Below are 12,809 nucleotides of genomic sequence, written 5' to 3' on the forward strand. Positions count from 1 at the left end.
TCTTACATCATTTGTTCCATTTGAGTTTTCCGAGCCATTACAGACATGAAATGGCTCATCTGCCACAGCACTACCAATGCCAAGATCAGTATTTACACAGCTGACAGCAACCAAGAACCAGTGTCTACCTCACCTTTCATTTGCATAAGATATATTTTCAATACATGTGTGTGTGTGTGTGTGTGTGTGTGTGTGTGTGTGTGTGTGTGTGTGTGTGTGTGTGTACAGGCAACCCCCGTTTAAAGAAAGGGTTACGTTCCTAAAAATCACTTTGTTAAGCGAACCGATTATAACAAGTTTAACCCCTGACTTGAACTTCCACTGAGAGTAAGCAAAGTGAGAGTGCATCATAGTACAGTGAAAGGTTTAATGAAAGTAAAAATGTACGTAGCTTTATAATGTTGATGATCTTAAATTTACGAAGGGAGGGAGAGTGAAACGGGAAAGACACTAACCGGCAACCTGTGGAATGTAAACAAAGGGCGCATCATTGTACCGCATGCAAAATTTATGTACCACATTGTCCACAAGGCTTTCCATTTTATCCATTGTAGAGTCACGAGTTCAGGTGGTTCTTTTAGCTTGCAAGGAAGATACTGTCTCACCAGCCTTCTTAATAGTCTGCTGACTTGAAAATAGTAGAGACAGTAGATGGAGTCAAGATGGTGGCCAGCAATGCTATAGTTTTCGCCTCTCGTGTCTGTGAATAATATCCAGCTTCACTTCGAGAGTAAGAGACTTCCTGGTCTTCTTAGGAATGCTAGGCCACATTGCAAGGAGTTTTGGTGGTAAGTTGAGCGAGTAAAGACGAGCTGCTGCTGACGCTGTTATGGGAGTGAGTGGTGAGTGTTGTCCACGAGGGGCTTGATCTTGATCTTCATCTTGATTCTACAGATGTCCCAGGATTTCTCCTGAGACAAGCCTTAGTATTTGCGGCTGCTAGTGTATTCAAAAGCTTGTCGGCTTGCGTGATACAGCCGGGCTTTCAAACTTGGAAACAATTACCTGGATAAAACTTCATTAAAGTGAGTTTGGTATTCGTTAAACGAGCAGATGGTAGTAAAATGAAAACTTTGTTGTGTGAACCTTCATTAAATGGGGGTTGCCTGTATTTATCTAGTTGTATTTACCTAGTTGTAGTTTTACAGGGCCTGGGCTTTATGCTCATGTGGCCCCGTCTCCATATCTACACTTATCCAATCTTACTTTAAAAGTATGCACACTCATTGCAGACACTACTTCTTCATTTAAACTGTTCCATGTCTTAATACATCTTTGCGGGAAACTTTATTTTTTAACATCTCTCAGACATCTTCCTTTTCTCAGCTTTTTACTATGCGATCATGTGCTTCGGATGTCATATTCTTCTCTCAGGATCAGTTTCTCATTATCCACTTGGTCCATTCCATTGATCAATTTATAAACTTGTATCGGATCTCCTCTCTACCTTCTTTGTTCCAGGGTTGGCAGATCCATAGCCTTTAGTCTCTCCTCATATGTCATCCCTTCAAATTCTGGAATCATTCTTGTAGCCATTTTTTGTAGTCTCTCCAACTTCCTTATGTGTTTCTTTCTATGAGGGGTTCACACTACTCCTGCATATTCCAATCTGGGTCTTATTATAGTACTTATCAATTTCTTCATCATTTCTTTGTCCATGTAATGAAATGCTACTCCAATATTCCTTAGCAAATTACATGTTTCTCTAAAAATTCTATCAATATGGCTTACTGGTTGATTGTTTTCTTCCATTGTCACTCCTAAGTCCTTTTCTTTATACTTTAGTTCTACTCCATCTCCCATCTTATAGATTCCCACTGGTCGTCTTTCACTCTTTCCCATTTCCATGACATGGCTTTTGTTCACATTGAATTCCATTTCCCACTTTTTACTCCATTCCCAGATCTTATTTAGGTCTTCTTGCAGTATTTCACAATCCTCCTTTTGCTGTGTGTGTGTGTGTGTGTGTGTGTGTAATTCACTGTTTGATCTGCTGCAGGCTCTGATGAGACAGCCAGGCGTTACCCTGGCAGAGCTCAGAGCTCATTATTTCCGATCTTATATGAGACCAGGCACACACCACACCGGGACAACAAGGTCACAACTCCTCGATTTACATCCCTACCTACTCACTGCTAGGTGAACACTACGTGAAGACACACCCAAATATCTCCACCCAATCAACCCTCATCTCTTTTGAAGCCACTCTAACCACTAGCTACCACTTTTTTTGTGTGTGTGTGTTTGTGTGTGTGTGTGTGTGTGTTTTTGTGTTTGTAATTCACTGTTTGATCTGCTGCAGTCTCTAAGACAGCCAGACATTCTAAACAACTCAGAGCTCTTATTTCCATCTTATATCTGAGACCACCACACACCACACAACAACACAACTCTTGATTTACATTATATCACTGCTATGAACACTAAAGGAGACACATATCTCCAGCCATCAATCATCTCATCTCTTTCCAGCATCTCCCACTGAGCTACTCTTTTTTTTTTGTGTGTGTGTGTGTGTGTGTGTGTGTGTGTGTGTGTGTATTTACCTAGTATTATTTACCTAGTTGTAGTTTTACAGGGCCTGGGCTTTACGCTCATGTGGTCCCGTCTCCATATCTACACTTATCCAATTTTTTTTTAAAGCTATGCACACTCTTTGCTGACACCACTTCTTCACTCAAACTGTTCAAAGTCTCAACACATCTTTGCAAGAAACTATATTTTTTAACATCTCTCAGGCATCTTCCCTTTCTCAGCTTTTTACTATGTGATCTTGTGCTTCGAATGTCATATTCTTCTCTCAGGATCAGTTTCTCATTATCCACTTGATCCATTCCATTAATCAATTTATAAACTTGCATCAGATCCCCTCTCTCCCTTCTCTGTTCCAGGGTTGGTAGATCCATAGCCTTTAGTCTCTCGTCATATGTCATCCCTTCAAATTCTGGAACCATTCTTGTAGCCATTTTTTGTAGTCTCTCCAATTTCCTTATGTGTTTCTTTTTATGAGGGGTCCACACAACTCCTGCATATTCCAATCTGAGTCTTATTATAGTACTTATCAATTTCTTCATCATTTCTTTGTCCATGTAGTGAAATGCTAATCCAATATTCCTTAGCAAATTATGTCTCTCTGAAAATTCTATCAATATAGCTTAGCAGTTGATTGTTTTCTTCCATCGTCACTCCTAAGTCCTTTTCCTTTTTTACTTTCTCTAGTTCTACTCCACCTCCCATCTTATAGATTCCCACTGGTCATCTTTCACTCTTTCCCATTTCCATGACATGGCTTTTGTCCACATTGAATTCCATCTCACACTTTTTACTCCATTTCCAGATCTTATTTAGGTCTTCCTGCAGTATTTCACAATCCTCTTTTTGCTTTATAACTCTGCACAGTTGCATCGTCCAAACGGATTTATGTAGCTGTTCATTTCCTCTGGCATGTCGTTTATATATACAAGAAAAGTATTGGCGCAAATACTGACCCCTGTGGCACTCCACTGTCTACTGTTCTCCACTTGGACTTCATATCTTTAACTATCGTCATTATTTCTCTCCCTCTCAAGTAATTTTCCATTCATCTCAATGTGCTTCCTTTTAAGCCACCCTTCTCCTCTAACTTCCACAGTAATCTTGCATGTGGCACTTCATCAAATGCCTTTTTTAACTCCAAATAAATACAGTCAATCCATCCCTCTCTCTCTTGTACTCTATCAACTATTCTAGAGTAGAAACTCAGTAAATTTGTGTGTGTTTTTTGTGTGTGTGTGTGTGTGTGTGTGTGTGTGTGTGTGTGTGTGTGTGTGTGTGTGTGTGTGTGTGTGTGTGTGTGTGTGTGTGTGTGTGTAATTCACCACAGTCGCCAGCTTCACCCAGCCAGTCTTATTACAGAGCTCAGAGCTCATCCCGATCTTCTAGACTGAGACCACATCAACACACAACACACACCTTTCACAATCATTACATCCTGTATCTAATTCTGCTAGGTGAACACCACACATGAGATTTTTCCTTTCCTCGCACTTACAGGGACTCGAAATCTCAATTGTGAGTGTGTGTGTGTGTGTGTGTGTGTGTGTGTGTGTGTGTGTGTGTGTATTTACCTAATTGTATTTACCTAATTGTAACATACGGGAAAAGAGCTATGCTCGTGTTGTCCCGTCTCCATATCTATTAATGTCCAGCTTTTTCTTAAAATCATGAATATTCCTTGCGTTGACCACTTCCACGTCTAAACTATTCCATGCTTCCACCCTTCTATGAGGAAGCTATATTTTTCACATCTCTCCTATAAGTGGCCATTTTAGTTTTTCCCATGCCCTCTCGACATTCTTCCATTCCACATACACAGATCTTCCCTATCCATTTTTCCATGCCAATCATCACTCTGTATATTGCTATCAGGTCTCCCCTTTCTCTTCTGTTTTCCAGGGTTGGAAGTTGCATTCTTTTCAGTCTGTCTTCATAAGTCAAATCTCTTAAGTCAGGCACCATTTTCGTTGCAGCCCTCTGTACTTTCTCTAGTTTCCTTATGTGTTTCTTTAAGTTCGGAGCCCACTGTATTGTTGCATATTCAAGCCTCGGTCTTATCATTGCAGTAATTATTTTCTTCATCATTTCTTCATCTAGATATCTGAACGCCACTCTTATGTTCCTCAATAAGTTCAATACTTCTCCAATTATTTTGTTTATATGTCTCTCTGGCGATAGGTCATTGGTAATTGTCACCCCAAGGTCTTTTTCTTCATGACTGGTTTTATGTCTTCATTTCCTATCTTGTACATACTCCTGATTCTTCTTTCACTCTTGCCAAACTCTATTTTCTTGCATTTTGTCGTGTTGAACTCCATTTGCCATGTACAGCTCCATTTCCATATTCTGTCCAAGTCTTCCTGGAGTAGTTCGCAATCTTTGTCACATCTCACTTTTCTTAACAATTTTGCATCGTCTGCAAATAGGCTCACATAACTGGACACCCCATCCACCATGTCATTTATGTAGACTGCGAACATTACTGGTGCCAACACTGATCCCTGTGGAACTCCACTCTCCACCAATCCCCATTCTGATGGTCTGTCCTTAATTATTGTTCTCATTTCTCTTCCTACCAAAAGTCTTCCATCCATTTTAGTAAACTGCCATGCACTCCTCCTACCATTTCAAGTTTCCAGATCAGTCTCTGGTGTGGTACCTTATCAAAGGCCTTTTTTAAATCCAGATATATTCCATCAGCCCAACCATCTCTTTCCTGTATTACATCTATCACCCTCGAATAGTAACATATCAGGTTTGTCGTGCATGAACGCCCTTTCCTAAAACCAAATTGACACTCACAAAGTATGTCATTTTCTCCAAGAAGTCTGTCCATCTAGTCTTCACCACCCTCTCACACATCTTAGCTACCACACTTGTAAGTGACACTGGTCTATAGTTCAATGGGTCTCTCTTGTTACCTGATTTATAGATTGGGACAATGTTAGCTCTTTTCCAGTCTTGGGGCACTACACCTTCCCTTAATGAGGCATCAATTACTTCACAAACTTTTTCTGCCAATTGCTCCCTGCATTCTCTTAAAATCCATCCTGATACCCCATCAGGTCCCACAGCTTTTCTCACTTCTAAACTCCCCATCATGTTCTTGATCTCCTCCACCGTTACTTGAAACTCCTTCATAATCCCTTTCTGTTCCATTACCAGTGGTTTGTCAAAAGCAGTCTCCTTTGTGAATACCTTCCGAAAGCATCCATTCATAGCCTCTGCCATTTCCCTGGGATCTTCACTGTATACTCCATTTACTTCTAAACTTTCAATACTTTCTCTATTTTTGATGTTGTTGTTCACATGTCTGTAAAAAAGCCTTGGTTGGTCTTTACATTTATCAATTATATCCTTTTCTTGTTTCTTTCTTTCTTCTCTTCTAATCAACACATATTCATTTCTTGCTCTTTTGTAACTTTCCCACTGCTTAATCCGTCTTTTCCTTCTCCACCTCTTCCATGCATCCTCTTTTCTTGTTCTAGCCTTTTCACATCTATCGTTAAACCAGTCCTGCTTTCCAACTTCTCTATGTTGTCTTATTGGTACAAATTTTTCTCACCTTCTTTGTATATTTTTATAAATTCCTTCCACTTTTCATTTGCTCCTTAGCACTCTTGAATTTCATCCAATTTGTCTCTTGAAAGAATTTCTTTAGGTTTCCAAAATCTGTCTTGGCATAATTCCATCTTCCCACTTTATATTCTTCATTTCTTCTAGATTTCTCTTCGTCTATCACCTTGAACTCCAAAACTGCATGATCACTCTTTGCTAAAGGGCACTCCACCCTCATCTCCTCAATGACCATTGGCTCTGTACTAAAGACCAAGTCCAGTCTTGACGATGCTCCCTCTCCTCCAAACCTAGTATCTTCTTTGACCCACTGAGTTAACACATTTTCCATTGCCAGTGTCAATAGTGTATTTCCCCATGTTGTCTCTGATCCTTCCATTGACCAGTCCTCCCAACACACCTCTTTACAATTAAAATCTCCCATCATTATAGTTCGTTCACAGCCACCCAACATTTCTTCCAGACATGTTCCTGTATCACTTATCATTTCTTCATATTCCTGTACTGACCATGCATTTGTCTTAGGTGGTACGTACACCACTATGTAGTGCCTCTTTTTCCTTCATTAGTTTCTGCTCTGATCTTTAGCACTTCTGCCTTTCCCATACCTTTTTCACTTGATCCACCTTTATATCTTTTTAACCAGCAACATCACTCCTCCTCCCATCTTACCTACTCTATTTCTTTTCCAAACGTTATATTTCCCTTCTCCAACCTTCATCAGGTCTTCTCCCTCTCTCAGTTTTGTTTCAGTAAGACCCACAATATCTGGGTTCTTGTCCCTCAAGTAATCGTTGAGTTCTAAAATCCCCGATATCACTCCATTTATGTTGGAATACATTACATTTCGCTCATATGTAAGTTGTGTGTGTGTGTGTGTGTGTGTGTGTGTGTGTGTGTGTGTGTGTGTGTGTGTGTGTGTGTGTGTTGCATGTATGTAAGTGTATATGTCTGTGCTGCACACATGTGTGCAAGCCACATGTTTTCACCATGGTTGCCTGCTGGTCACCCAGTCAGCCTTCCCCATTACAGAGCGAGCTCAGAGCTCATAGACCAATCTTTGGGTAGGATTGAGACCACAACACACTCCACACACCGTGAGAGCGAAGCCACAACCCCTCAAGTTACATCCCGTACCTATTTACGGCTAGGTGAACAGGGGCTTCACATTAAGAGGTTTGCCCATTTGCCTCGCCGCACCCGGGATTTGAACCCAGGCCTTTTCCGTTGTGAGCTGAGCATGCTAACCACTACACTATGTGGTGTGTGTGTGTGTGTAATTCACCTCAGTCACCTGCTGGTCACCCAGCCAGTCTTCCCCATTACGGAGGGAGCTCAGAGCTCATAGACCGATCTTCAGGTAGGACTGAGACCACATCACACAACACACACCGGGAAAGTGAGGCTACAACCCCTCAAGTTACATCCCGTACCTATTTGCTGCTAGGTGAACAGGGGCTACACATTAAGAGGCTTGCCCATTTGCCTTGCCACCCCGGGACTCGAACCCGGCCCTCTCGATTGTGAGTCGAGCGTGCTAACCACTACACTACGTGTGTGTGTGTGTGTGTGTGTGTGTGTGTGTGTGTGTGTGTGTGTGTGTGTGTGTGTGTGTGTGTGTGTGTGTGTGTGTGTGTGTGTGTGTGTGTGTGTGTGTGTGTGTGTGGGCAAGTGCCATGTATGTTTCAGTCAACCCTCGGCTATCGCAACTTCAGCTATCGCGTTTCATTGCTATCCCGCACCCATGAAAAGCTGCTAAAATTTCATTATCGCGACCTCAGATGCCTGCTATCGCGTGCCCAGCCATGACGTCATGGGATATCTGAGCGCTCTTTGGCCAAAATCGCCATCCCGCCAAGATGAAACACAGTCTCTGAGTGCGCATCATCCCCACTAGACAGTGATAGCCAGATTTTACCATATTTTGTGCTCACATTGGCCACCAACCCTCCACACCGTCCTCCTACCATCGCCAAACATAAACCAATGAGACAAGACAGATTTTTTTTTTGTGTTATAACCTTGCCATGTTTTAATTGGTACCAATGGATTATACAGTAGTAAAAAAAAAATATTAGGATATTAGGAGTAAAATTTGTGGTTGCGGCACCAATAACAATTTTCACCATTAGTTGTTCAATTCGGTTATTATGTTTTCGGCTATGACGCTGCTATTTCGGCCCCAATTGGACGCGATAGCCGAGGGTTAAGTGTAGTAGTATTTATGTAATACATTACACAGATCATTTCAACTGTTAGTGGTAACAGGCATGCAAAATGTGAAAAAAAATTCCTCAGGTAACTCAAATTTTTGGATACCTAACTCAGATTAGCCTTCCCCTAAATTACTGACTCATGCAGGGGTTACTGTAAATAAAAATAAAAATAAAATAAAAAATAAGAGGGAAGACAAGATTTTTACATATACTAAGTAAATTAATCCTACTTTCAGATAATTTTCTTTCATGACAGCATGAGAAAGGGAGTAAGAGAGAAAGAAAGCATGAGCAAGATACATAATAAACTCACTCACTCTCTCTCTCTCTCTCTCTCTCTCTCTCTGCCTCTAGCTCAAAATAGAAAAGAAAAAACCAGCCAAGGAAGACAATCACCTGAGTCTTTGAAGGTGACTGTGGTTTGGTTTGGTTAAGGTCACCATTAGCTACACCCTTCCCCTGGGGCTGGGCAATACGCAGGCTGGCGGGGCTGGGCAGCTGGTGTGGGTCTGGGGGCTGGGGGCCGCCATGCTCAGGGCTGAGGGTGTTAGTGTTGCCCTGCTGGTGGAGAGAGGGAGAGGGAACACATGAAAGGTTGTTGCTGCTGACAATAACTCTGATGGAGATTACAAAGATGACACAATGACACTGACACAGAGAGAGAGAGAGAGAGAGAGAGAGAGAGAGAGAGAGAGAGAGAGAGAGAGAGAGAGAGAGAGAGAGAGAGAGAGAGAGAGAGTGTGTGTTTACCTATAAATTTGCTACGGGAAATGAGCTACGCTCGTGGTGTCCCGTTCGCTTGAATCCATTTATCATACTTTTCTTTAAAACTATGGATACTTCTTGCTCTCACTACACCCTCCGGTAATCTATTGCAGGCAGTGACAGTTCTTGCTGGGAAACTGAACTTTTTAATAACAGTTGTACACTCCGGAATCCTCAATTTCAAATCATGATTATCTCTTGGTCTTCTCGTCATATCCAGCTCGAGAAAGTCATCTCTATCAATCTTGTCAATCTCATTTACACACTTGAACAGTTGGATCATATCATCTCTTCTTCTTCTCTCTTCCAACGGTGGCAAATTTAGTCTACATAATCTTTCCTGGTAATCTATATCATGCAAGGCTGGCGCCAGTTTCGTTGCCGCTCTTTGTACTTGTTCCAGTTTATGTATATGTGTTTCTTCAAATGAGGCGCCCACACCACCTGTGCATATTCTAATTTTGGCCTCAGAATTGATTCTATTACTTTTATGACCAGTGTTTCATTCAGGTGAGTAAATGTATTTCTGAATCATATTTGCAACTACTGCCAAACCGTCCCCTACAATTTTTTTTTTTTTTTTTTTTTTTTAATATGTCCCTCAGGTGACAAGTTGTTTTGTACTATAACCCCCAAGTCTTTTTCTCTTTCTACACACATTAGATTCACTCCACCTAAGTTATAGCTTGCATGAGGTCAGTGTATACTTCTTCCCATTTCCAACACATGACATTTGTCAGCATTAAATTCCATCATCCATTTATTGCTCCATTCGTTAATAATATCCAAGTCCTCTTGTAATCCTTGACAATCTTCTTGGGGTTTTACTTGTCGCATTATTTTTGCATCATCTGCGAACAAATTAATATAACTTCTCACTCCATCTGGTAGATCATTTACATATGTCAGGAACATTAGGGGTGCCAGCACAGACCCTTGTGGGACTCCACTCTTTACTTCAGCCCATTCAGAGCTTACATCCCGTACTACTGTCTTCATTTTTTCTCCCTGATAAGTAACTTGTCATCCATTTAAGTATCTTGTCCCCAAGTCCTCCACATTTTTCCATCTTCCACTTAAGTCTTTTGTGGGATACCTTATCAAAAGCCTTTTTTAGATCAAGATTTATATATACAGTCTACCCATCCTCCTTTCAGATCAACTATGTCAATTACTCTTGAATAAAAACTTAGAAGATTGGTAACGCAAGATCTTCCCTTTCTAAATCCAAATTGCTTTGATGAAAGAATTTCTCTTTCTTCTAGGAACTTCATCCATCTATCTCTTATTATTCCCTCTAACACCTTTATTAATATACACAGAAGAGAAACAGGCCTGTAGTTTAATGGTATCTCTCTACTTCCTCCTTTATGTATGGCCACTATTTGCGTGTTTCCTTCCACTTTTCCGGAACATATCCTTCTTCTAATGACTTCATGTATAACTGATGAATTGGCCAACTTAATTCCTCAGTACAACATTTCAACACCCATCCTGACATTTGGTCCGGTCCCATTGCCTTATTTACATCCAGCATCTGGAGTCTTGTTATGACTTCCTTTCTATCAAATACAATGTTTTCCAACTTGGGGCCTTGATATCCTCCTAGTACTCCTTCTTCTCCAACATAATCACCATCTTTTACAAACACTGATTTAAACTTGTTATTTAATACCTGAGCTATTTCTCGCTCATCTTCAATAATCTCTCCTTCCACTTTCAGCCTCTGAATTGCACCTTTAATTTTGGTTTTACCATTAATGTATTTGTAAAAAAGTTTAGGATCACTTTCATATTTATCCACAATGTTTTTCTCATATTTAGCCTCTTCCTCTCTTCTCACCTCTGTATACATATTCCGTGCTCTATGATACTTTTCCTTTGTTCCTTCATTCCTCCTTTTTCTCATATTTTTCCATGCTCTATCTCTCTCTTCTTTGGCTTTTCTGCATTGCTCATTAAACCATACTTTTTATCTCTCTCTCTCTTGGCTAATATAAAGGGACTGTTTTCTTAGAGAGAGAGAGAGAGAGAGAGAGAGAGAGAGAGAGAGAGAGAGAGAGAGAGAGAGAGAGAGAGAGAGAGAGAGAGAGAGAGAGAGAGAGAGAGAGAGAGAGATGAGAGATGAACTACGAGAAAGAAAAACATCGGGAAAAGCACCACTGACCACAAAAAGCCATTGAACCCCATACAGGAAACAAGGATAAACAAAATACTATAAATGGCACTGGAGCTGAGTAGTGTTGGTTAGCCTTACACAGTCACCTTATCACCTCATGGCTGCCCTACAACACTAAACCATCACCACCACTTACCAAGTCTGTGTGTCTTGGCGAGCCCTCTGGTGCTACTCTCAATCCAGCCATGAGAGACCCAGACAGCCCCACACTGCCTTTGTTCCTCTGCTGCTGCTGCTGCTGTTGTTGCTGCTGCTGCTGGTGAGGGTGCTGGTATCTTTGAGGTTGCTGCTGTTGTTGTGGGTGCTGGTATCTTTGCTGTTGCTGTTGCTGCTGCAGAGGAGGTTGATACCGCTGCTGCTGTTGTTGTTGTTGTTGTTGTTGTCGTTGCTGTGGAGTTTGGTACCTCTGCTGCTGCTGCTGCTGTTGCTGTGGTTGTGGCTGTTGCTGCTGCCACCTCTGTAATTTGACATAATGACACACACACACACACACACACACACACACAAAACTGCATGCATTCATTACACCACAGTACCACACAAACAATAATCACTCTATCACACACAAATATACTTCTCTAAACCACACATACACACACACACACACACACACACACACACACACACACACACACACACACACACACACACACACAAAGCCACATCCATTCACCACACCACAGCACCACAAACACACACACACTCACTCCACCGTTCACCACACCACCACAATACACTACACACTCACCACAGGAGCTGACTGGTGACTGTGGTTCCTGTTGTTGTCATTCCTGTTGAAGTTGGGCAGCTGTGACCATCTGTTGTCCTGAGGTGGCTGGAAGGAACAGCAAAGGTGAAGGATTACTTAAAAATACTTGAAATTATCCAGTGAAAGTATTCTAAAACACTTACACTCACCATGACTATTTTCAAAAGGCTCTAGTTAAAGTTGCATTCTTTTAGTAGGTTAGTTTTGTAGTTCTAATGACAGATTAAAGAGAATTCTACACTACTAACAGGAGAAACACTTGTGTGAGAACCTGGCCTGTGTGGTCTCCGAAAATTCTAAGGATGAGAGGGGGAACAGTTTCAGAATACAGAGCTTGGCTGTGAGAGAGAGAGAGAGAGAGAGAGAGAGAGAGAGAGAGAGAGAGAGAGAGAGAGAGAGAGAGAGAGAGAGAGAGAGAGAGAGAGAGAGAGAGAGAGAGAGAGAGAGAGAGAGAGAGAGAGAGAGAGAGAGAGAGAGAGAGAGAGAGAGAGAGAGAGAGAGAGAGAGACAGACAGATAGATAAAGAAAGGAAGAGAGACAAGCAGTAAGACAAAAACAGATAGTGAGATAGAGAAACAGAAACAAAGAACCACAGAAACACAAGGATAAACAAGCAAAAAAAAAAAAAAAAAAAAAAAAAAAAAAAAAAAAAAAAAAAAAAAAAATAGTCCACATCATCTGGTAGTGAGAGGCGTGGCAATGGGGATGGCAACAAAGGCAGTTGCCTGGGGCCCTGAGAGACAGCTGATATTGCATAAGGACCAGGACC

At 41.3% G+C, this 12,809-nt stretch overlaps 1 protein-coding gene across 6 annotated transcripts in view; it reads right to left on the reverse strand.

Annotated features, from left to right (window-relative positions):
- The window catches only part of LOC123501379 (5'-3' exoribonuclease 1-like), a 53,374-nt gene that overhangs the window by 8,676 nt on the left and 31,889 nt on the right, over positions 1-12,809 (reverse strand). For 4 of the 6 annotated variants that reach the window (XR_006673617.1, XM_045250186.1, XM_045250188.1 and 1 more), the window contains exons 19-21: positions 12,020-12,106; positions 11,408-11,728; positions 8,724-8,888 (exon numbers count right to left, since the gene is read on the reverse strand). Coding sequence is in view for 5 of the 6 variants with exons in the window: in XM_045250186.1 (XP_045106121.1) it covers positions 8,724-8,888; positions 11,408-11,728; positions 12,020-12,106 (573 nt within the window). In the remaining variant the exon portion in view is untranslated. The remainder of the gene's footprint in view (positions 1-8,723; positions 8,889-11,407; positions 11,729-12,019; positions 12,107-12,809) is intronic. The other 2 variants (XM_045250189.1, XM_045250191.1) reach the window with 2 other exon arrangements.

This window comes from Portunus trituberculatus, chromosome 9, assembly GCF_017591435.1.
Source record: "Portunus trituberculatus isolate SZX2019 chromosome 9, ASM1759143v1, whole genome shotgun sequence".
Taxonomy (NCBI): Eukaryota; Metazoa; Arthropoda; class Malacostraca; order Decapoda; family Portunidae; genus Portunus; species Portunus trituberculatus.